Source organism: Ailuropoda melanoleuca, chromosome 12 (genome assembly GCF_002007445.2).
Source record: "Ailuropoda melanoleuca isolate Jingjing chromosome 12, ASM200744v2, whole genome shotgun sequence".
Lineage (NCBI taxonomy): Eukaryota > Metazoa > Chordata > Mammalia > Carnivora > Ursidae > Ailuropoda > Ailuropoda melanoleuca.
The window spans coordinates 33032056-33054302 of NC_048229.1; the positions used below are offsets into that span (position 1 = coordinate 33032056).

At 52.7% G+C, this 22247-nt stretch overlaps 2 protein-coding genes across 2 annotated transcripts in view; one reads left to right on the forward strand and one right to left on the reverse strand.

Moving 5' to 3' along the window:
• Window positions 1-3527: 3527 nt before the first annotated feature.
• Window positions 3528-11559, reverse strand: FOXA3 (forkhead box A3). Its single transcript, XM_002928500.3, has 2 exons — window positions 11372-11559; window positions 3528-5283 (listed from the first exon to the last, which is right to left on the reverse strand). The coding sequence occupies exons 1-2, from the start codon at window positions 11438-11440 to the stop codon at window positions 4300-4302; spliced, it is 1053 nt and encodes a 350-aa protein (XP_002928546.3). The 5' UTR covers window positions 11441-11559; the 3' UTR covers window positions 3528-4299.
• Window positions 11560-12356: 797 nt separating this feature from the next.
• SYMPK (symplekin) overlaps window positions 12357-22247 on the forward strand; it is a 36237-nt gene continuing 26346 nt past the window's right edge. The window contains exons 1-7 of the mRNA XM_002928501.4: window positions 12357-12505; window positions 15927-16050; window positions 16194-16259; window positions 17543-17596; window positions 17688-17761; window positions 20259-20385; window positions 21075-21324. Coding sequence (XP_002928547.2) covers window positions 15946-16050; window positions 16194-16259; window positions 17543-17596; window positions 17688-17761; window positions 20259-20385; window positions 21075-21324 — 676 coding nt within the window. The 5' untranslated portion in view covers window positions 12357-12505; window positions 15927-15945. The remainder of the gene's footprint in view (window positions 12506-15926; window positions 16051-16193; window positions 16260-17542; window positions 17597-17687; window positions 17762-20258; window positions 20386-21074; window positions 21325-22247) is intronic.

A 22247-nucleotide genomic window follows, 5' to 3' on the forward strand; every position in this document is an offset into this window, starting at 1 on the left:
GACAGGGCCAGGCCAGGGCTGGGGGCCCGGGGAGGCTCGTGCCTGTGGGTGAGGGGTGGGTCAGGGCACGTCTCCAGTTAGGGGTCAGCACTGCAGGGGACTGTTGGTGCAGCCCAGTGCAGGGCAGGCTAAGGGGCAGGGAGCGGAGGTAAGGGAGGCGGCCCTTGGGTTCCGGATCTCGGTGTTTACCTGTGTCAGGCACTGCAAACAGGCGCCCAGCCTGGCCCATGGCAGGCGAGGGTGGGCTGGGCTGGGCCCTCGCCCTGGCACCAGTGGGCCCGACACGCCCACCTGTGGCCTGGGTGGTGAGTAACACACACAGTGACACCTGGCTAGTTGGTGACACATAGGGGAACAGACATGGTGACAAACAGGGACAGATATAGGCAGACCCAGAGTGAAAGAGACATAAACAGACCCACCGAAGCCAGTGACAGAGACTCGCTGAAACAGACCCAGTGACACACACACACCGTAATAGACATCAGGGTACGAGGACAGGCCAGCAGGAGATACAAGGACAAAACACAAACAGTGACAGAGAGGACACAGAGACAGACACACAGTGATATGCTGACCAGAGACACATCACAGGTAACACCAAAGCCCGCGCCATCATGACCCTGACATGCCGACACCAAGATAGACGTGTGACTCCCAGTGACATGGACAATGACAAGGACACATGCACAGACACACTTGTCACCCTCTGCCCCCAGGACTGCTGGCTTCTGGGGTGCTTCCCTCCTCCTGTGGCAGGTTGTGACGGGGAATGGCGCTGACTCTGAGGGAGGGCTTGGGACCCCAGGGCCCCACAGGGCTGTCACCCCTCTCATGCTGCAGGACAGCACGGTGGTTAAGGGCACTGACTCTGGGCAGGACTGGCCCGGGTTCAAGTCCTAGCTCTCCTCCTCCGCCACCGCCCGCTCCAACACCATCCATGTGACCTGGGGCAAGTGACTTCACGTCATCCTGCCTCAGTTTCACCAATAATAAAGTGGGGGGCAGGAAGGATTGGGTCAATCCCTTCTGTAAGGTGCTCGCACAATGCCGGGCAGATGACAAGCAGGAGTACCTATTATTATGATTACTCTTTCCAGCATTATTATCATATGTCTTCTGATGTAATGGGACCTCTGCCCACAGCCGGGACCCTGCCCTGGCCCTCTGTTTCCCCACCCATGGGCCCCTCCCTTGGACCATGTTGCCTCAGGCCCGCAGGCTCCGTCCAGCTTCACCTGTCCCAGCCCGGCTTCTCTGTGTCCCCATGGCTATCCCTCAATCCCCGATCTCTGGCATCCTCATGTCTGTCCATGCGTCCCACGTCTGACCGTGGTACTTTTCCACGCTGGACATCAGCCGGCTGTCCCTGGGGTGGGGGTCACACCTGCCCACGCCAGCCGAGCCGGTGGCCACCAGACACCCTGTCGGATGGCCCCACCCTCCCCCCAGGACCCTACAACAACACCCGCCCCTCTGGCCACCTGAGGTCCCTACTGGGGCGGCCTGAGGCCCAAGCCTGGGGACAGGAAGCCCCAGGCCTGGCCGCCCTGAAAGCCTCTTTCAGCCTGGGCCTCCTCCCGCCACCACCGACTCCTCCTGCGGAATAATGTTTGGGCTGTTGGCCGGGGGGCGGGGGCCAGATCCGGAGGCCGCCTGGGAGAAGCCAGAAACCGCAGGGCTTCCTGCCTCGGGCCGGCCGACTCCGGGAGAGACCCCCAGGCCCGAGGGAGGGGGGCAGGCGCCCGGGGAGACTGAGGGCCTTTCTCTCGGCCCCAGTTGTTTTTTCCAGGAACCAGGAGGAATTCCCCGGCCTGTCCAGGACAGCGAGGCCGGTGGGACGGCTGACAGGGAGCCAGCACGGCAGGGGGCGGGGGGTGACACGCAGCCGGCAGGGCGGGCACCGCGACAGAAATAGAGGGCCTGGCCTGCGAGGTGGCAGGTAGAGGCAGAAACTCAGGGAGCTGGAGCCCAGAGAAGGAGGAGTGAGGCCAGAGATTCAAAGAAGTGGGGGGGGGTCGGGGGGAGGGGAGGCAGACCCCGGAAAGGAGGCACAGACCCCAAGAGGAGGACAGAGACGTCCAGAGCCCAGAGAGAGGAAGGGACAGAGTCAAAGCAACGGAGTGAATGACAGAGAAAGCCAAGGCGGACTGTATAAGAGGTAGACGACAGAGGACGAGCAAAGGTTTTCAAAAAAGCCAGGAGACAAAGGCCCAGAAGGAGGCTAAGGACAGAGTGTGGCAGAGAGATGACACTAGAGAGACAGAAACTGGGGGAGCCATCTCTCACGCACGCACACGCACGTACGCATGCACACGGGGATAAACAGGCAGCCCTTGGTCTCTGAATCAATGTCTGATGAACAAATGAATGAGCCGCTAGAGAAGCAAGGACCAAGAAAGGCAAACCCCAAATAAGGAAAAGACCTGCTCTAAGCTGGCTGGAGGACCCTGGCCCCATCCCTTTCCCTCCTGAGCCTCAGCTTCCTCTCACTGTCTCCCACCCCCGCCCCACCCCCGCCCCCAGAGCCACGCGCTGAGAGCCCGGGAGCGACGGACACCACACTCAGAGCCTAGGGAGAGCCCTGGAGGAACAGAGACACCCAGACACCAACCCCAGGGACCCCCAGCCGCCCAAGGAGGACCGAGCTCCTTCCCCACACAGCTGCCTTCAGAAGTGACAGCTGACCCTCCACGCAGCAGTGACAGGCGTGACACCCAAGCACAGGCAGACTCTTTGAAACCCTGGAAACATGCAGGCGGGTGCTGACTCCCAGAGGTACACACGGAACACACAGTGACAGGCAGGCCTCCAACACTGGTTGAGCCCCCGCCATTCCTTGAGGCGGTGGGTATGCAGACAAATTGACGTGGAGACCTGTGCCTAACAGTGTGAGACCACAAGGACCCAGGGGTAGGTGGACCGAGAGACCCACACACACGAAACAATAAGAGATTCTGGGACACCCACATGTAACACCCGGAGTGTGAACAGACACACAAACCCACACTGTGGAGGGATACAAATCAGAGGGAACACTCAATGGGCAGGCGACAGAGACCCCAGTGGGCACAGTGATATCCTATGACCAATGGAGGCCCACCCCCCCGACACACACACACACACACACACACACACACACCATCTCCTTCAATTAACACCTGGTTTGTGCCTTCCCCTCCTCCCCATTTTAACCAAAAATCGAGCAGCCCCTGGGCTCCTTGGGCCTCAGAGCTAGAGGTGGGTGTCTGGGGAGTGGGGGTGGGGAGATGGCCTTGGTCACTGCGGAGCCACCTCCCCCCGGGCCGTCCTGGCCCCACTGCTGCGGGGGCTGCTATCTGTGAGCAAACTGTCCTTGGGGTCAGGGACAGCAAAGAGCCAAAGGTCAGGTCGATGCCTCCCCCAGCCCCTCCCCCAGCGGCAGCCAGCTCTTGGGGGCAGGCGGGAGAGGGGACAGGGACACGGCAATTCAGGTGTTCAAGCCCCACAGGGCCCACCCTCCAAGGAAAAGTGACGTTCAGTGAGAGGCCGAAACAGTGCCTTTAATGGTCAAACACAGCCAGTATCCCGCTTCCCAGGCAAGAACCAGACTTCAGTAGAAATTCCCCACACCCTAGCCAGTCCTTTCTGGTTTTTCCTGGACCAGGGCAGGGAATGGGCTCCAGAAAAAAACCAAGGAATATTCTCACCTCCATCCCTCACTCAACTCACACCAAAGAGACAGTGATGACAATGGCCAACCCAGGGGCTGTGGTAGCTGTCACAGGGCACAACAGCACACTGGTTATGTCAGCCAACCAAGATGGTGGCCATCATAGCACCCAACTTGGCCCCAAAAAGATGTTATGCAGGATGGTGGCCAACTTGGCCTCTGCTACGCCAAGAAGCCCACCAAAGAAGTGATCACGGCACCCAACGGGCCAAAGAAGATGTCATTGGAATGGTATCACCATCACATCCAAAGGGTCAGTCAAGAGGACGTCCATCACCATGTCCAAAGGGCCGACTAAGATGTCTTCCCAGGTGGCGGCCATCAGAGCACCCAAAGGAAGGACAAATAACATCAATCAACATGGCAGTCTTTGCAGTACCCAGTGGGCCCACCAAGATGTCAATGGCAGTTATCACAGTACCCAAAGGATGGACCCGATGCCCACAGAGACAGCAGTCACCACAGTAATAGACCAACCAAGATGGTAACTGACGGGACAAGCCAAGTGTCACCAGGAGGATGAGGCCCCAAGCGCCTGATGGTGTGAGCTACATCTATACCCCACCCATCACACTCTCACACCCCTGCTAGGACGCATTAAGCAGAGATCTGGAATAGACACCCTGGTAGTAGACCCCAGGCTCTCCCCCCTCTGCCCCATAGCCCCCAAACCCCACGTCCAGTTTAGGGGGTGCTGGTGTCTGTTCCGACATCAGGTTGTTGATGGAGAAAGGGTGGTTGAAGTTGTAGGGGGCATCCAGCTTCAGCTCCCCGGGGAGCTCCAGGCCAGTGAAATAGGGTGTGGAGGAAGGGGGTGAGCCACAGTCCAGAGCCCCCACGTCTTCCCCGCCCTGGGCCTCCGGTTCAGGGGGCGGAGGCTGGGGCTGCGGGGGAGAGGTGACCGTGGCGGCAGGGGTGGCGGGCGAGGCAGCAGCCCCTGCACTGTTCCTGGAGGCGGAGGTCCCGCCAGCCCCTTTCTTCACCTTCTCCTCCAGCTTGAAGCGCTTCTGGCGCCGCAGGTAACAGCCGTTCTCAAACATGTTCCCTGAGCTGGGGTGCAGGGCCCAGTAGGAGCCCTTGCCCGGCTTGTCTGGGGAGCGCGCCACCTTGACAAAGCAGTCGTTGAAAGACAGTGAGTGGCGGATGGAGTTCTGCCAGCGCTGCTGGTTCTCCCGGTAGTAGGGGAAGAGGTCCATTATCCACTGGTAGATCTCGCTCAGGGTCAGCATCTTGCCCGGCGCCTGCTGGATGGCCATGGTGATGAGCGAGATGTAGGAATATGGCGGCTTGGCATGGGCCAGTGGTCGCCGGTAGCCTTTAGGCATCTCCTTCCCGTGCACCAGCCCCGGGCCCGGGCCCCCGTACCCTGAGCCGCTGCCTCCGCCACCGCTGGCACCCAGGCCTGGGAAGGTGGGCCCCAGGGGTGCTGCGGGGGCTGGGGGCGCCAGGGGTCCTGAGGGCAGCGGCGAGGCAGGGAGCCCCCCAGGGGGGTAGGGAGCGCTCAGAGGGTTCAGGCTCATGTAGGAGTTGAGGGGGGCCATGGTGGGCACTGGGGTTACTGGGGAGTAGACCTGCAAGGAGAGAAAGATGAAGGCAGGTCAGTGAATCGCCACTCTGCTGGTCAGCAAAGGGTCGCTGGCCCCCACTGTGCATCCGTCTGTCTGTCTGTCTTGCCTCTTCTACAAGTCCCTCCCCCCATCCTTACCTCTGTCTGCAGATGGCTGTTTCTGGAAGTCTCTCTCTCTTCCCCATCCTCATGCACCCACCCCACCCTTGACCTCATCCTCCATCCCCCACGGCTCCCTACGCAGGAGCTCATGCTTTAAGTGGTTCTCAAAGTGTGGTCCTGGACACCCTGGGAAGTCTCCAAGACCCTTTTGGGGTGTCCACGAGGTCAAAACTATTTGCATATAATGCTAAGAAATTACTAGCCTTTTTCACTCTTTCTCTCTCAGGAGTTACAGTGGAGTTTTCCAGAGGCCACCGGACATGTGACATTGCAACAAACCAAATGTAGAAGCAGCCACAAGAATCCAGCTGTGTCCTATTGAACCAGACACTGAAGAGATTTGCCAAAAATAAAACAGTGCCACTCCTCTCACTAAATGTTTTGAAATACAGTTATTTTATTTTATTTTATTTTTACTTTTTTTAAGTAGGCTCCACGTCCAACGTGGGGTTTGAACTCACAACCCTAAGATCAAGAGTTGCCTGCTCTACGACTGAGCCAGCCAGGCGCCCCTGGAAATATAGTTATTAATAAAAACACAGTATTTAGGGGCGCCTGGGTGGCACAGCGGTTAAGCGTCTGCCTTCGGCTCAGGGCGTGATCCCGGCGTTATGGGATCGAGCCCCACATCAGGCTCCTCCACTATGAGCCTGCTTCTTCCTCTCCCACTCCCCCTGCTAATGTTCCCTCTCTCGCTGGCTGTCTCTATCTCTGTCAAATAAATAAATAAAATCTTTAAAAAAAAAAAAACACAGTATTTATACTAAAAAATTGTTAGTATAAAATTAATTAATCCAGGGGCGCCTGGCTGGCTCAGTCAGTTAAGCATCTATCTTCGGCTCAGGTCATGATCCCGGGGTCCTGGGATCGAGCCCCTGTGTTGGGCTCCCTGCTTGGCGGGAAGCCATGCTTCTCTCTCTCCCACTCCCCCTGCTTGTGTTCCCTCTCTCGCTGTGTTTCTCTGTGAAATAAATAAATAAAACCTTAAAAAAAATAAAAATAAAAAAAGGATTTTATTTATTTATTTGACAGGGAGAGAGTGAGAGAGCACAAGTAGGGGGAGCAGCAGAGGGAGAGGGAGAAGCAGGCTCCCCACTGAGCAGGGAGCCCGATGCGGGACTCGATCCCAGGACCCCGGGATCATCACCTGCGCTGAAGGCAGATGCTTAACCGACTGAGCCCCCCAGTTGTCCCTCTGTTTCAATTTCTAATGCGGTAACTTTTTTTTTCAATGCAGTAACTACTGATAGACATAATTTACACGAATGAAAACTGGGGTCCTCAATAATTTTTAAGCACGTAAAGAGGTCCTGAAACTGAAAAAATTGAAAACTCCTGACTTCTCTAACCATCCCATCTATATGGGTACTCTCTATCAGTCTTTTAGGTTAAGAATTACAGTGGTTAGGGGGCGCCTGGGTGGCACAGCTGTTAAGCGTCTGCCTTCGGCTCAGGGCGTGATCCCGGCGTTCTGGGATCGAGCCCCACATCAGGCTCCTCTGCTATGAGCCTGCCTCTTCCTCTCCCACTCCCCCTGCCTGTGTTCCCTCTCTCGCTGGCTGTCTCTATCTCTGTCGAGTAAATAAATAAATAAAATCTTAAAAAAAAAAAAAAAAAAAGAATTACAGTGGTTAGAAGTCAAAAATGTTGCGGGATTGGGTGGGGGGAGGCCACCTGGCCGGGTCGGTCGGAAGAGCATGCGACCCTTGATCTCGGGGTTGTGAGTTTGAGCCCCATGTTGGTTGTAAAGATTACTTAAATAAAACCTTTTTAAATTTTTTAAAAAGGTTTTATTTATTAATTTGACTTAGAGAGACAGACAGCGAGAGAGGGAATACAAGCAGGGGGAGTGGGAGAGGAAGAAGCAGGCTCCCAGTGGAGAAGCCTGATGTGGGGCTCGATCCCAGAACGCTGGGATCACGCCCTTAGCCAAAGGCAGACACTTAACGACTGCACCACCCAGGCGCCCCAAAACTTAAAAAAAATTTTAAAAAATGTTTCAGTATCAGAAATCGCATGTTTCAACCTAATCTATATGGTGTCTTTACCATATATCATTAAATCTAAGACATCACTATTTGTAAGCTGCCATGTTATTTTAAGTACCAGTAAGAATAATACCAACAAGGGGACAAAAACACTGTCACTCTCTAGACACCATTGACTGTAAAACCCATCCCATTTTCAGAAATGTTCAAATGAAAAACATGCATCTTAGCTCAATGAAATACAGTAGACATTGCTAGGTCTCTCTAATAACCCTCTATTCTTTCATCCATTGAACAAATAAATATCTATTGGCCACCTACTTTGTGCCAGGCACTGCTCCAATCACTTCTCAGGAAAGGTCTCTTTTTCAACCTTTACAACTGCGCTATGATAACACTCACTGTATTGCTGAGCAAGCTGAGGCCCAGAGAGGTTGTCCAGGGTCAGACAGTAAGAAAGGGGCAGAACTGGGATTCTGAATTTAGGCAGTCCGGCTCCAGACCAGTGCTCTGGACCATGCTATAAAAGCAAGTGACCAAGACAAGACAAAACGCCTGTCTTCACGGACCTGACAGTCTAGCAGGAAATGAACAAGATAAACACGGAAAACAGAAAGGATGGTGGGTGGTGATTTCTCCCTCGCTGTGTGTATTTACCCTTCCCATCCACTGTCCACCATCCTCTCTCCCTCAGTCCACCAACGCCCCCCCCCCGGCCCTGCTCCCTCCCCACGTGGAGGTCTCGTGGCACTGGGGATGCTGCTATCTTTCTGGCAGGGGCCACTTTTGCTCTGAGTCAGTGAGTCCTGTCCTGTCCCCTGTCACTGGAAGGGTCTGCAGGTCCCAAGGTCCTGAGAGAGAAGGGAATTGCCAGGATCACTCAGAGAGTCAGGGACAGGTGGCAACCAACTCTAGTCTGAGCGCGGGCAGAGAAACTCCTCTCTCTCTCTCTCTCACGCACTTCCAGGCAGTTCTTTTGTCTCCGGTCTCTGAGTCTCCCAGCTGGCTCCATGTGTATCTCTGTCCATCTCTTTCCTGGCTCAGTACCTCCCTGCACCTCCTCTCTCCTCCCCCCTCTACTCCCCAGTCTCCATCCAAGCTTCCTCTCCTCCAGCCCTGTCTCTCCCCATCTCTTTCGCACCCCTCTGCCTTCACCTCCTTCTGTCTCTCTCTCTCATCTCTCCCCAACCGCCCTGCCTTTCCCTCCTCGTGACTCTCCCCAGCCCCATCTCTCTCCCCCCCTCATCTCTCCCTGTTTCTCTCTGCCCCACTCCCCTACCATGTCTCTTTCCCTCCAGGACATCTCTGTACCTCTGTCTCCTTGCTTCAGCATCAACATCTCCCCAGAACCTTCCCATTGAAACTAGAGTCACAGCTACCCCTCCTCCACGCACTGGTGTCCCCACCACCGTGGCTGATTCTTCCCTCTCCTCAGGACAAGGGAATCAGGTCCTTCAGAGCTGAGGGGAGGCAATGGACTCAGGGGCAACCACAGAGAGTTCCTAAATCCCTCTGTGACCCCACTCCAATTCTCCAACTCCACGAGGGTCCTCTGTATCACAGAGGAAGACTGACTGGGACCCCAGGGCCCTCCTTTTCTGGGTCCCCACCCACCCGGAAGTCCTCCTTGAGGTCTGACCTCAAGCACTCCAGCTGCCCTAATCCACCCTTGGCTTTCCCACGCCCCAGGGCTGGGATGAACCCCCAGTGTCCGGGTGTGAGCCGGATCTCCCCTGCCAGGGCGGGGCTGAGATTGGGGGGAAGCCCTCAGGGGACTTGCACCCCCATCCCAGGAGGCTGGAATTTCTCTCCTTTCATTTCCTTATTGTCTCTAGGGGAGGGTGTGACAGGGAGCAGAGGAAGGCCTTGAGAAGCCAGAAGCCTAGTTTCTAGTCCCAGTCCCAGTCCAGATCCTAACCCCCAACACTCAGAGAGGCTTCAGAGTTCCCTCTAAAAGGGGGAGCACTCGGACCAGCTGGTCTGTGAGAACTGGAGGCCAGTGGGGACACCCCAGGGTGCTAACTTTCCAATTTCCTTCCTGACAGGGAGCCCGACTGGGGGTGTCAATCACCCCAGCAGGAGGGGGCTATGAGCACGAAGCAGTTTGGTGACCCTCTTCTTTCTTAGTTGCTGAGTGAGTGCAGATGTTTCTCTCCCTATTGTTCTGACCCGGGGGAAGGCGGGGGGGAGGGGGGGACACAGGACACCGGATTTCCATTTCCGTCCCCCCATATGTGAACTCTTCTAAAATATGTCCCCAAATGCTAATCATCTCTAGACTGTCTCTCAATTTCTGACACAATTTCCACGCAAATTCTTAAATTTCAGACTGTGCCCCAATAGTGACCTCCTCATCCTAGACCCACACAACTTACTTCTTAAAGATGTGCCCCCCCAACATAGATCTGTAGTTGGGTCTTCTTCAATCATGTTCCCAGGCTCTGAACTCTCTAGGGGTTCAGCTGGGATGACCCCCCTCCCCCCAGCACTACTTGGGAGCCTCCACTTCCAAACTGGTCTCTGCCTTCCCCACCAGGCAACTGACACGTCCAGCTCTCAGCACTCCCAATCCTTTCCCTGGTCGGCCTGCCCCACCCCACGTGCACCTCACACCTCCACAGCCCCAGGACTGGCCCCTCCCGGGCACTTTGCCAAGCCCCGCAGGCCTGGGGAACCGGGAGTCCCACTGCAAGCTTCAAACCCCAGACCCAGGATTCAGGCACCGTGGGGCCCCGTGTAAACCCCCAGATCTCAGAATCCTCGGAGATCTCAGACATTCCAGTCCCCCTCTGACCTGAAGCCCAAAGTCTCCTTCCAGGTTAGGAACCCAAATGTCCGGACCCCCGTAACCCTCCTACTAGGACCCCTCCCCTGGTTTTTCACAATCTTGACTACAGAAAGAACAAGCTAAGGAGGAGCCCTTGCAGCAATGGGAATGGGGGTTAGACTTGGGGAAGGACTCTCCGTCTGCTGAGGCGAGGGAATTAAGATACACCCCGCCCCCTACTCCAAGGGCAGCCTTGTCAGAGATGGGACAAGTGAGGACATTAGCAATTACTGGAGATTACTGGAAGGGGGGGTGGTGAGTGCGAAATCTGAAACTCTCCAGCCTCCAACAAGAAGTATCCCTGCTGAGGGTCTCTAAAAACAATTAAACCACTGAAGTTCAGTCGGGAGGGGTAAGGGTCATGAATAGAGATGGGGGATGGAGATCGACCCTTCTCCTGACAATGCCATTGCTCACATCTGCTCTCAGGATCCCAACTCTGACCCCATCTGGGCCCCCATCTCTCTGAGCCCCAACTCTCACCCACCTGTTATTACAGGTTCCCAAACCATGTTTCATCTCTGAGCACCTCCATCTCTTAACTTTGAGCAACACTCCCTATTTCTGACTCTTAGATCGCCACCACCAAGATGCTTATCCCCCAACCCCAATTCTGATTTCTACCCCAGAAACCCCATCTTTAACTATATTCTACCCCTGAGCTCCCACCTTTGACTTTCCTTAATGGTGACCTTTTTCTCCCATCTCTTAGCTCCAGTCTTTCCCGCCCCCCTTTGGAACCCCATCTCCTAATCCCCCAGCTCTGTCCCCTATCCTGGAACTAGGATTCCTATCTTTGTTTTTTTGTTTTTTGTTTTTTCATTTTAATCCCTTGGATTTTGGGTCCCCAACACCCAGTCTTCACGTTTAAACTATGACCTGACTCTCGCCTGAATTTTTCCGCTTGCGCCCTCGCTCCAACCAGCCTAAACCGCACGCCCATGCTTCGTCCCCCATCCCTGACTCCTACACCTGGTGTGCGTGTCTCTAGTTCCTCCGCTCCTCAACTGTAGTTGGGGCCCCCATTTGATCCCACACCCCATCCTTGCCCCCATTCAAGCTCTCACTCTGATTCCTGCCCCCCACTTCCCGCTCCGCCATCCCCGAGGACACACCTCGCCCGCCTCCGGGTAGTAGCTCCACTCGGCCAGGTCATGGGCCTCCATCTTCACCGAGCCCAGCATCCCCCGGGCCTGCGCCCCCTCCCGCCCCCGCTCCGGCCCGGGGGGAATCGAGCGCTTCAGATCTCTCAGCCGGCACGGCCCGAGTTCCGACTGGTGCCCGCCCGTCCGACCGCCCGGGGTCCCAGCCGTCCTGGGCGCCGCGGGAGGCGGCCACGCTTTATAGCTGGGACACCCCCACCCCCCGCCCTCGCCCGCCCCGGGCTCCCCTCCCGCCTCCCCGAGGGCGGCGCGCTCGGACTGGGGCGCCCCCTGCGGGATTGCGCTGAGACAGACCTCAGGCGCCGGGAGCCGCAGCCCGGGACCACAAGAGCGGGAGGTGGCTGAAGGGAGGGAGCTACGGGTGGGAGACACCGATGATGCTGAAAGCCCCAAGGGCAGAACCCTGGGGCTCTTCTACCCCAGCGGGTTTCATCATCTCGACAGGAGAGGGGGAATGGCCAGAGCCCAGCAACCGCGGCGGAGGAGAGGGGCCCAGAGCGCAGCGGGCTCCAGAGGTCATATATGCTACCATAGGGACCGTAAGAGACCCTCAAATCCACATTCCCTTTGGACGGACTGGAATACTGAAGCTTCCGACAGCTGGAAATGCTCCAGACTATGTAAATGGTCAGTACCTAAGGTGGTGGGGATCGGGCACTCTGCTTAGACTCCCCTGGGGCAACAGACCACCTCCAGGACCTAGGAGCTTCGCGGCCCATACTCTCCACCCGCTCTAACACCAGCCGTCCAGGGACTCAGAACCACCGTGAACTCCATTTCCCAGAAGCCTCTTCCTCCCTTTCCGTCCAGTGCCTCTGCTAAAGGACTACATTTCCCTTAAGGCATGGCGTTCAAAGGCCGGAAATGAAAGGCGCCCCGGCGTCGTCTGGGGGAGGGAGGGCGGAAGGCCTCTCGCTCCGCAGGAGGTAGGGGCGGGGTCGGGCCGCAGTGTGGACTCCATTTCCCGGCGGCCCTGTGTGCGCGGCGCGTGCGCAGTGTCCCGGCGGCGAACGGAAGATGGCGACGGCGGCGTCTGTGAAGAGGCGCTGCTGAGGGGGCGCGAGGGGGACGGAGGCTGGCGCCGCGGTGAGCGGGGGGCGGCGTGGGGGCCCGGGAACGAAGGGAGGAGGGACCCTGAAGCGGCAGGGGCGCTGGCCGGCGGGTTGGGGCTCTGCGAGGAAAGGGGAGCAGTGACGTTCGGGACCTCAGTTTCTTCCCCAGCTCAGGACCCTCCGTGGCTCCCCAGTGCCCTCAGGGCAAAGTTCCAACGTGGCCCCCAAGGCGCGTCCGCCCCGCCGGCCCCGGCTTGGCCTCTCTGCTCCTTCCTCACTTCGCACAGCTGCACTGGCCTTCCGGTTCCTCAAACTCGCCATGCGCCTTCCCGCCTCAGGATTTTTGCACATGCTGTCTGCTTTGCCTGCAACATCCTTTTACCTATTCTGCCTGGCTAACTCCCATTCATCTTTCGGGTCTCGGCATCAACGTCACTTCCTCTGCGAAGGCCTCCTTTCCCGCCCTCCGTCCAGAAATCCGCCTGTTAAACGCTCTCATAGGTCCCTGTTCCTTTCCTTCGTGTCACATGTGATCTGGTTTATCATTGGACCTTTATTTGTGGGATTTTTCGATTAGGTCCTTGATCGTGAGCTCCACGGGGACTGGGACGTAGATTATGTGTTGGTCATCGCTGTGTTCCCAGCACAGCGCTGGTCGCACTGAAGACGCCCGGTTAATGTTCGTTGAATGAATGAAAGATACTCCTGGGGTTACTCCGTATGTGAGGGGAGTCGTCATACTCCCAGGTGGGAGTGGGGCAGTGGAACTCCATAAGGGGTACACCGGGAGGGAAGGGGAAACAGTGATTGTTGGTAACAGCAAAAAGACTGCAAACACGGCAGATGTTCTTCAATAGGGAGACTGGCAGGAAAAAAAGCTGATAACATCCACATAATAAAATACCATGCAACTTTAAAGAGAATAGGGGGTTGGGGGAAGGGAATGACGAAAATGTCTCTACACTGATATAGAGAGTGGGCTCCAGAGTATATTAAGTGAAAACAAACAAAACAGAAGGCGGTGCTAATCATATGCTCCCTTTTTACAAAAGAAAGGGAAATGTGTATATATATATATTTTTAAAGGATAAACCAAAAAGTAGAAGAGGAAGAACACAGGTTTAAAAAAAAAATAAAAAGTAGATTTCAATCTATTGTCATGGAGCAAGTGGAAAGGTTGGAAAGGTTCGTCATGAAAAGGTTCATTATGTTCTGATAAGGGACTGCAGTGTGCAGGTTGTCAGGTGACCATGCCCCTTGGCTTGCTTGAACAGACCTGGGGTGAAGAAGGAATGCCTTCCAGAGAGGCAGGCCTGCATAGTGGTGAGGAGGATAGATTCTGCAGTCATACTGCTGGGTGTGCACCTTAGAAGCTGTGAGCTTTCAGTCAATGACTTTACCTCCCTTGCCTTCAAATTTCCTCATCTGTAAAATGGAGATTAAAAATACTACCTGCCCGGAAGAGTTGGTGTTGGGAGCTTTACATAAGTTAACATGTGTGTTAGAATTGTGCCCAGCACACATGCTTAAATGTTAGCTACTATTTTTCAAGCCAAAGGGCATATTTACTAAGTCCAGTGATCGGGGAAGCCCTTTGGCATTCACTCAGATATTTATTGAGCACTTACTAGGTACCAAGCACTGTTCCACGCTGGAAATCTAGAAAGTGAACTGACACACACAAATCCTGGCTTTCATGGAGCTTATAAATTTGTAGTATGTTGATGGTAATAAATGCTGTGTAGAAAAATAGAGTAACAGATGGGGAGGGACAAGGAATTGACATTTGAAATAGGGTAGTGAGGGAAGAGCTGGAGCACGGAGACCCTAGAGAAGAGTGAAGGGCAGAGGTAGAAGGGGCCACTCATACAAGGTCTTCTAGGCCTTGGTGAGGATGATGGTTTTGATGCTAAACAAGATGTGGCTGTGACAGGTGGCGGGAAGATTCGGAAGAAAGCTGTTGGATACTCATTCATTCAGCAGACATCTGTTGAAGAACTACTGTATTGCAGTATATTACATTCCTTTTAAAAGGTGCATCTTTTTCACGCTCAAATTGTTAACAGTTTATGCAACTTCCTTCACATCTTTTCAGGGGCACATAAAAATAGTAGCTATACTTATCTTGTGTTTATTTTTTATACTAACTCATCTACTCCTCAGAATAGTCCTGGGACGTAAACACTGTTGCCATCCCTGCTTTTTGTTTTTGTTTTAAAGATTTTATTTATTTGAGAGAGCATGAGAGTGGGGAGGGTTAGAGGGAGAAGCAGGCTGTCCGCGAAGCAGGGAGCCAGATGTGGGACTCGATCCTGGGACTCGGGGATCATGACCTGAGTGGAAGGCACTCAACTTACTGAGCCACCCAGGTGCCCCATCCCTCTTTTATAGAAAAGGAAACAGACCCAGTTCATTCTGAGTCTACATACACAAACTTGACAAAAATGGTTTGAATTGCTATATTCTGTGATGCCATAGGCTGTCGCAGACAGCTTTTATGATAATACATGGAGACCCACCAGATTTATTTTACTGTTTTCCCTCCTCTTCTGCAGAAGTTTTTGGTTTGTCTTTTCATTTTTCTTAATATATACGTATATGCAGGTACATACATATTTATCTTTTGTAAAAAGGGAGCATGCAGCAAACATTGTCTTCCACTTTGCGTGTTTTCACTTAATCAATGGTGGAATCCACTGTTTATCAATGCATAGAGATGTTCCTTCTTTTTTCGTCCCTCATTTCTTTTTACAGTTGCATCGTATTTTATTATGTGGATTTATCATGTTTTTCAGTCAGTCTCCCTGTTTGAGAACACTTGGATTGCTAATAGTCTTTTGCTGTTAGGAATAATGCTGGAATTGATCCTTATTAAATAGTTTTACCAAGTGTGACTCTGGGACAGATGCCCAGACGTCTCCCCTTCCCGCCTCCCCTTTTTAAAAAACAACTCCATAGTATTCCAGAAGATGGCTGAAACGTAATTTATTTTTACTAGGCCTTTTCTAGTAATGTATTGAATACTTGGCATGTAGGACTCTGTGACTGGTGTTCCTCAGAGCTGTGTTGTAGAAAGCCTGGTGTCATGTCTGGTCCAGAGTCTACCCCAAATGGCAAGATGAGGACCTGAAAGCAGCGAGGTGTCTGCTGTGTGTTCGTTTGTTCAGTTATTCAGGAGCTGTTCATGGTCAGCCTGCTATGTGCAAAGTCCTAGAGGTGAGGCCTGGCACTCCACAAGGGACTGCCTCCGGCCTGGAAGACATCTGTCTCTCCCAGATTATAACCTCTATATGCACATACAGTCTGAGACAGAGCCTGGATGGGAGAGGGGCTTCAGAAGACCCATCAGGGACAGGAAAGAATGGAAAGGAGGGTCGCGCCCTTTGTGAACAGTGGGGTGAAGGTCCAGCCTATCCACAGGGCCCCAGAGCTTGATCGATCCTCTTTTTTTCCAGAAAGTACGGGACAGCAGCCATGGCAGGCAACAGTGGAGATAGTGTCACTCGGCGGAGCGTGGCGTCTCAGTTCTTCACACAAGAGGAGGGGCCGGGCATCGATGGCATGACCACCTCAGAGAGAGTGAGCATGGAGAGAAGGGCTTGGAATGGGGAGGCACAGCCCTGTCTTTAGGGTAGTCCACCCCCAGGTGTGGAGCCCAGGGGCTGCAAAAGGGGCTAGGCTGGCAAAGCTAGCACATCTCCTGCCTCTCCCCCTCTTTCCAGGTGGTGGATCTCCTGAACCAGGCAGCACTGATCACCAATGATTCAAAGATCACAGTACTCAAGCAGGTGAGGGGATGGGGTGATGCTGGGCTAAGCAACATGAGGGGAGGGGCTGGGAACACGTGAAAAAGAAGACACTGGTATAACACTAGTGTCCATGTTTAAGCATTTAGGATATGCTTGCTGTGGTGCCCAGTGCTGAATAGGCATTCTCTCACTTAATTCTCACAAAAGCTCTGTGAATTTGGTCCCCCATTTCTACAGAAGGAAGCAGAGTCTCAGAACTTAAAATAATGAGCCTCAGGCCAGTCTTCTAGGAGCTGGCTGAACTAGGACTTGAATGCTGGATTCCATCGCCAAATCCTATGCTCTTCAACCTTGTGTTTCCTCTCTGCCAGGTTTCCGTCTAGAGGGGAAGACATGCAGGTCACCAGACAGTGGGAATAGAGTGGGCAGGGCTGGGATGGAGGAAGCCAGCTTGCTGAGGGAGCCTCGAGGGGATTGCTGACCCAGCCTGGGGGTGGGGAGTCAGGGAGGGCTTTCCAGAAGAGGGAACATCGGAGCTGAGACCTGGAGCGTGAGGAGAGAAGCAGGCTAAGGGAGAGAAGGAGAGTGTCTCTAGCGGAGTGGAGGGCGCAATGGGTTATACATAGGCAAAAGAAGACATGAAGAGCTGGAGGGGAAGGGCTGGATGCGGTTCAGACCAGGAGGCAGGTGAATTTCAGAGCCCAGGGGTCAGGTTGCCTGGGTGAGAACCCTAGCTCTGCTACTCGCTCAGCGTGTGCAGTGTGTAGCCGTGGGTAGCTGACTTAACCTCTTAGCAGTGGGAGCTGGGCCTGTGCTGGCACCAGGCTTCTGTGAGAATGTCTGTGGGAAAGCCTTATTCCAAAGAGCCTGGCAAGTCCAAGGGCATCGGGAGATGGGTTCTCACTGTCATGAAATGCCTGCTGATTTGTGGCAGTGTGACTGGGGAGTAGAAACAGGAAGAGGGAGAGAATTGATGGATGAGCCTCAGGAAGGAATTCCTGCAGCACTCCCCTCTTCTTTAGCCCCCCTCGTGTGTCATGTGCTCACTACCCATGGGACCTTGCACCTTACGGGATCTTCTTATTAAAGCTTCATGAGAGCCCTATGAGTTGGTGTTTAAGATCCCCATTTCGTAGAAGAGCAAACAAACTTGGAAGAAGCCACTTGCCCAGGCCATGGTCGGGAGGGGCAGAGCCAGGATTTAGAATGAGTTTATTTGCTGCCTGCCTCCATGCTGTTTTCTTCTACACGCTCCAGTCTGTACTGATTGGAGCCTGGTTTTATATGTGTGGCCCTCCTCCTCATCCCCAGTGTCCTTCCAGGTTCAGGAACTGATCATCAACAAAGATCCTACACTACTAGACAACTTCCTGGACGTGAGTGACCAATGGGAGAGAAAGGGCGTGGGTACCGGGGTAAGGGGATGGATCCTGGTGCAGCCCTGACCCGCCTTCCTGATGTTGGCAGGAGATCATCGCTTTCCAGGCGGACAAGTCGATCGAAGTGCGCAAATTTGTCATTGGCTTCATCGAGGAGGCATGGTACGGGGTGGCGCAGGGCGCCCCTGGGAACACCCCTGGTGGAGATAGCCTCTTCAGCTCCTTGCCTGGCCCTGCCCTCTGCTTCTCAGACCCATTTTCTCTCCCATGCACACTGATTCCTCAGCAAATAATAAGGTCGAAGTCTTGGAGTCATTCCTGATTTCTCTGCTTCTCCTACATTTCACATCTACATCATCAGTAAAGACTGTCAGCTCTGCCTTCAAAATTTAAACAGCATCTGACCAGTTTTTAACCACGTCCTTGGCTGTTAGGCTGCTCCAGGCCACCATTACCTCCTGCCTGGGTGGCTCCAGTGGCCTACTCTCTGGTTGCCCTGCTTCCCCTCTCTTTCTTCTGTCTAATTGACTTAAATTCACATACCTTAAAATTAACTATTTTTAAATGAACAGTTCAGTGACGTTTAGCACATTCACCCATCTAGTTCCAACACATTCCTATCCTCCCCAAAGGAAATGCCAGACCCAAGCCCTGCTTCCTCTCTTAGAGTAGCCAGAGTGATCCTGCTAAAATGTCAATCAGCTGTCGGCACTCCCTTGCTCTCAGAACTCCACTGGCCCACTGGCTCACTTAGATCGAGACCCAGACTCCTCCCCCTTACCTCATCTTCTGATGCCCTCCCTGATCTTCACTCACGCCCTCCGGCCTCCCTGTTGTTCCTCAAAAAACACTGTCCTCTCAGCTTGCTGTACCCGGAAGGGATGCTTACCCCCAGGGAGCCTGCCGCTCTTCTTCACTACGCTCTGGTCTTCTTCAGCCAGCCTCTCCTGGCCCTGCCAGTACAGCCCCCCCACCTCGGGCACCCCATCTTCACCATTCTTTATAGTGTCCTCACTGGTTGGAATTACCTTGATGCTTCTCTTCTCTACAAAAATGTCAGCTCCACGAGGGCAGGCCTTCTCTGTATGGCCGACCACCGTATCCCCGTGCCTAGGACAGTGTTGGCACATAGGAGGCACTGCACTGAATACATATTTGTTGGACGAGAATTTAACTGTAGTAGTGACCGCATTCGAAAGCTTACTCTGCCATGTGCTGTGTCAAATCCCCTTCTGTTTTCACCTATGACCTTCACAGCAGCATTGGGAGTGGAGGCTTTGTTATCCTCCTTTTAAGGAAAGGGAAACTGAGGCACAGAATGATAAAGTAATTTGTTCGAACTGAGTCATTTGTTCATTCAACATTTATCAGATGCTTTGTGACTCAGAGGAAATAAAATAGCCCCTAATTAGTGACTTTTCTCTTTGTTGGGCGCTGTACTAAATGCTTTACCTCGTTTGTTATGTACTTCGATCTTCAAAAATAACACCATGGATTAGTTATGTGGCCCATTTATGGCAAGACGAAACTGACTCAGAGAGGTGAAGTGAGTTTCTTAAGGCCACACAGCCAGTATTTGGCAGAGCTGGAATTTAAACCCGTATCTATAATGCCATTGCCCAAATTCGTAATCTTCACATTTTACTGGAAGAATTTGTGGTAAATTTCAATATATGTTCAACAGGTATGTGCCAGGCATTTGTGTCTCAGGCTGTAGGAATACAACAGTGAGTAAATACGGATATTGTTTCTGACTTCACATAGCCGGCAGTTGAGTTTCATTTTGTTTTTAAGATTTATTTATTAGAGCATGCGAGTGGGGCGGGCGAGAGGGGCAGAGGGGGAGAGAGAATCTCAAGCAGACTCCCTGCTGAGCGCAGAGCCTGACTCAGGGCTCAATCCCATGACCCTGAGATCATGATCTAAGCCAAAATCAAGAGTATACCGCTTAACGGACTGCGCCATCCATGTGCCCTGAGTTTCGCATTTTTGACTGATTAGCTTAATATTTAACTTCAGATTATAGAATGTTATAAAAATTATATTCATGATCCCAGCTCTAGGTGTGACCTTCTTGAATTTTTTTTATTCATCAAACAAATACGTATTTCATTCTTCAACAAAAAATGAGACTGCTCATATGACTAGAAAGGGTCTCCCACTTTCAGAGCCCTCAGACTGAGGTAAACAAATAAGCGAACAAAACTAGGGATTACGTAAAACAAAGTGCTTGAAAATAATGACAGCTAATATTTCCGAATGCTTTCTATACTGTTCTAAACACTTCACAAGTATTGTTGCCGTGTTCACAACAAGCAATGAGGGAAGTACTATCCTAAATGAGACAGTTGGCTTGTCCAGTTGTCTGGCTGTGCTGGGCCCTGATGTGAACAGCAGGGCCCTACTAGAGTAAAAGAGTGGGCATTGCAGGACTAACCCAGAAAGAAGGTTCATGGGTGGCTGTGTCTGAAGGTGCCAAGCATTGTTCTCAGTTTCTGGACATGCTGACAAATGATACAGATGCTGTCCTTGGCTTTGTCCCCCTCCACTCTAGTCTCCTGACACATCCGACCCTGATTTCCCTTTCCTCGTGAACCCCAGGCTCCCATCACATACCCCGAGGCCACCTTGACCTTGACCTTTTTTCTCTATCTCCCAGCAAGCGAGACATTGAGTTACTGCTGAAACTGATCGCAAACCTCAACATGCTCCTGAGGGATGAGAATGTGAATGTGGTGAAGAAGGCCATCCTCACCATGACCCAGCTCTACAAGGTGGCTTTGCAAGTAAGTGCTCCCTCCCACCTGGGGGCATCCCGATTTGACAGGTCTCATTTATAGCCTCATCGGGACACAGGGACAGATCAAATTCTTTATGGGCAAAACGTGCTATTGATCTTTTGGGAACAGGCACCAAAGGGATATCATGCCCTAATGGTAGGGAATCGCTATCAATCCATCCTTCCATCCATCCATACATTCATGCACTTAACAAACATTCCCTGAGTACTTCCTCTGTGACTCACATGGTTTGGGTCCTGCCTTCATGGTGCTCACGGCCCAGTGAAGGAGATAGATGCTTATCAAAGAATCATAGAAATTTTTAATTTTGCACCGAGGTAAGTGCTGTGTGGTGTGGTGTTCATTAGCATAAACGAAATAAATGATCCATTTACTCTCGGCCACCACGTTGTGAGGGCAGTATTGTTATTCCCGTGTCTTAAGATCTGAGCCTCTTCACTCTGTGTTGTCGCTGTCTGTGAACCTCAAGAGGGCAGAACCAGATCTGGTCCTGGTCACCCCTGCGTCTTGTCCCCAGTATCATCTAGCACGGGGCCTGGGGCAGAGTTGTAGCTCAGTACATTTTCCCAAATGAATTTATTCATCATCATCATGGGTCTCTGGGTAGTGATGGAGTTGGCAATCGACGTCTTGTCCCCTTCTCCTGTTTCCATTCCTCCCCGGCCCACTTGCAGTGGATGGTAAAGTCACGAGTCATCAGTGAGCTCCAGGAGGCCTGCTGGGACATGGTGTCTGCCATGGCTGCGGACATCATTCTGCTGCTGGATTCTGACAATGACGGCATCCGCACCCATGCCATCAAGTTTGTGGAGGGCCTCATCGTCACCTTGTCGCCCCGCATGCCTGACTCGGAGGTGCCCCGACGCCAGGAGCATGACATCAGCCTAGACCGCATCCCTCGTGACCACCCCTATATCCAGTACAGTGAGTGCCACCTATTAGCTTGTCTCCTTTGTCAGTCAGTAACTACACTGACTCCTTTCCTCCCCCTCCCCTTTTCTTTCTCGGTTTTTCATTTCTGGAGACAGTATAAGACATTGATTAAGAGGGGCGCCTGGGTGGCTCAGTTGGTTGAGCATCTGACTCTTGGTTTTGGCTCAGGTCATGATCTCAGGGTCATGGGATCAAGCCGATCAGGCTCCGTGCTCAGCACAGAGTCTGCTTGAGATTCTTTCCCCTCCTCCCTCTCCCTCCCTGCGCACACACGCTCTCTCTCTCTCAAATGAATAAATAAATAAAATCTTAAAAAAAAAAAAAAAGGCATTGGTTAAGAGCCCTGATGCTAGGTTCCAATCCCAGCTTCACCACTTATTATGTGAACTTGGGCAAGTTGCTTCTCTCTGAACTTTGTTTCCTTTTTTGTAAAACGGAAATAGTAATACCCCTTTCTTGGGTTTGTTGAGAGGTTCCGTGAGGATGTGAGCACTTAGTAAATGGTAGCAAGTTTTAACTGGTTTTTTTTTGTTTGTTTTTTTAAGATTTATTTATTTATTTGAAAGAGAGCATGAGCATGAGTGGGGTGAGGAGCAGAGGGAAAGAATCTTCAAGCTGACTCCTCACTGAGCAGAGCCCACAGCGGGGCTCAGTCTCATAATTCTTGAGATCATGACCCAAGCCAAAATCAAGAGTCACCCAGGCGCCCCATAACGGTTTTCTTAATTGCAAATTATAAGCGTAGTATGTGTATACTTCTGAGGTATCAAGCAAAACATACAGAGGGGTATAAAGAGAAAATACCACCCCCAATCCTGCTTCCCAGAGATAAATACACTAAGAGTATATTTCTTTCCAGAGCTTTCCTACGCAGGAATGGACTTTTTTTTTTTTTTTTTTTTAAGATTTTTTTT

Coding starts and splice junctions, on each gene's coding strand:
- FOXA3 (XM_002928500.3), bottom strand. CDS start 11,440: ATGCTGGGCTCGGTGAAGATGGAGGCCCATGACCTGGCCGAGTGGAGC. Junction 5,284..11,371: donor ACTACCCGGAGGCGGGCGAG/GTGTGTCCTCGG, acceptor CTCTCCTTGCAG/GTCTACTCCCCAGTAACCCC.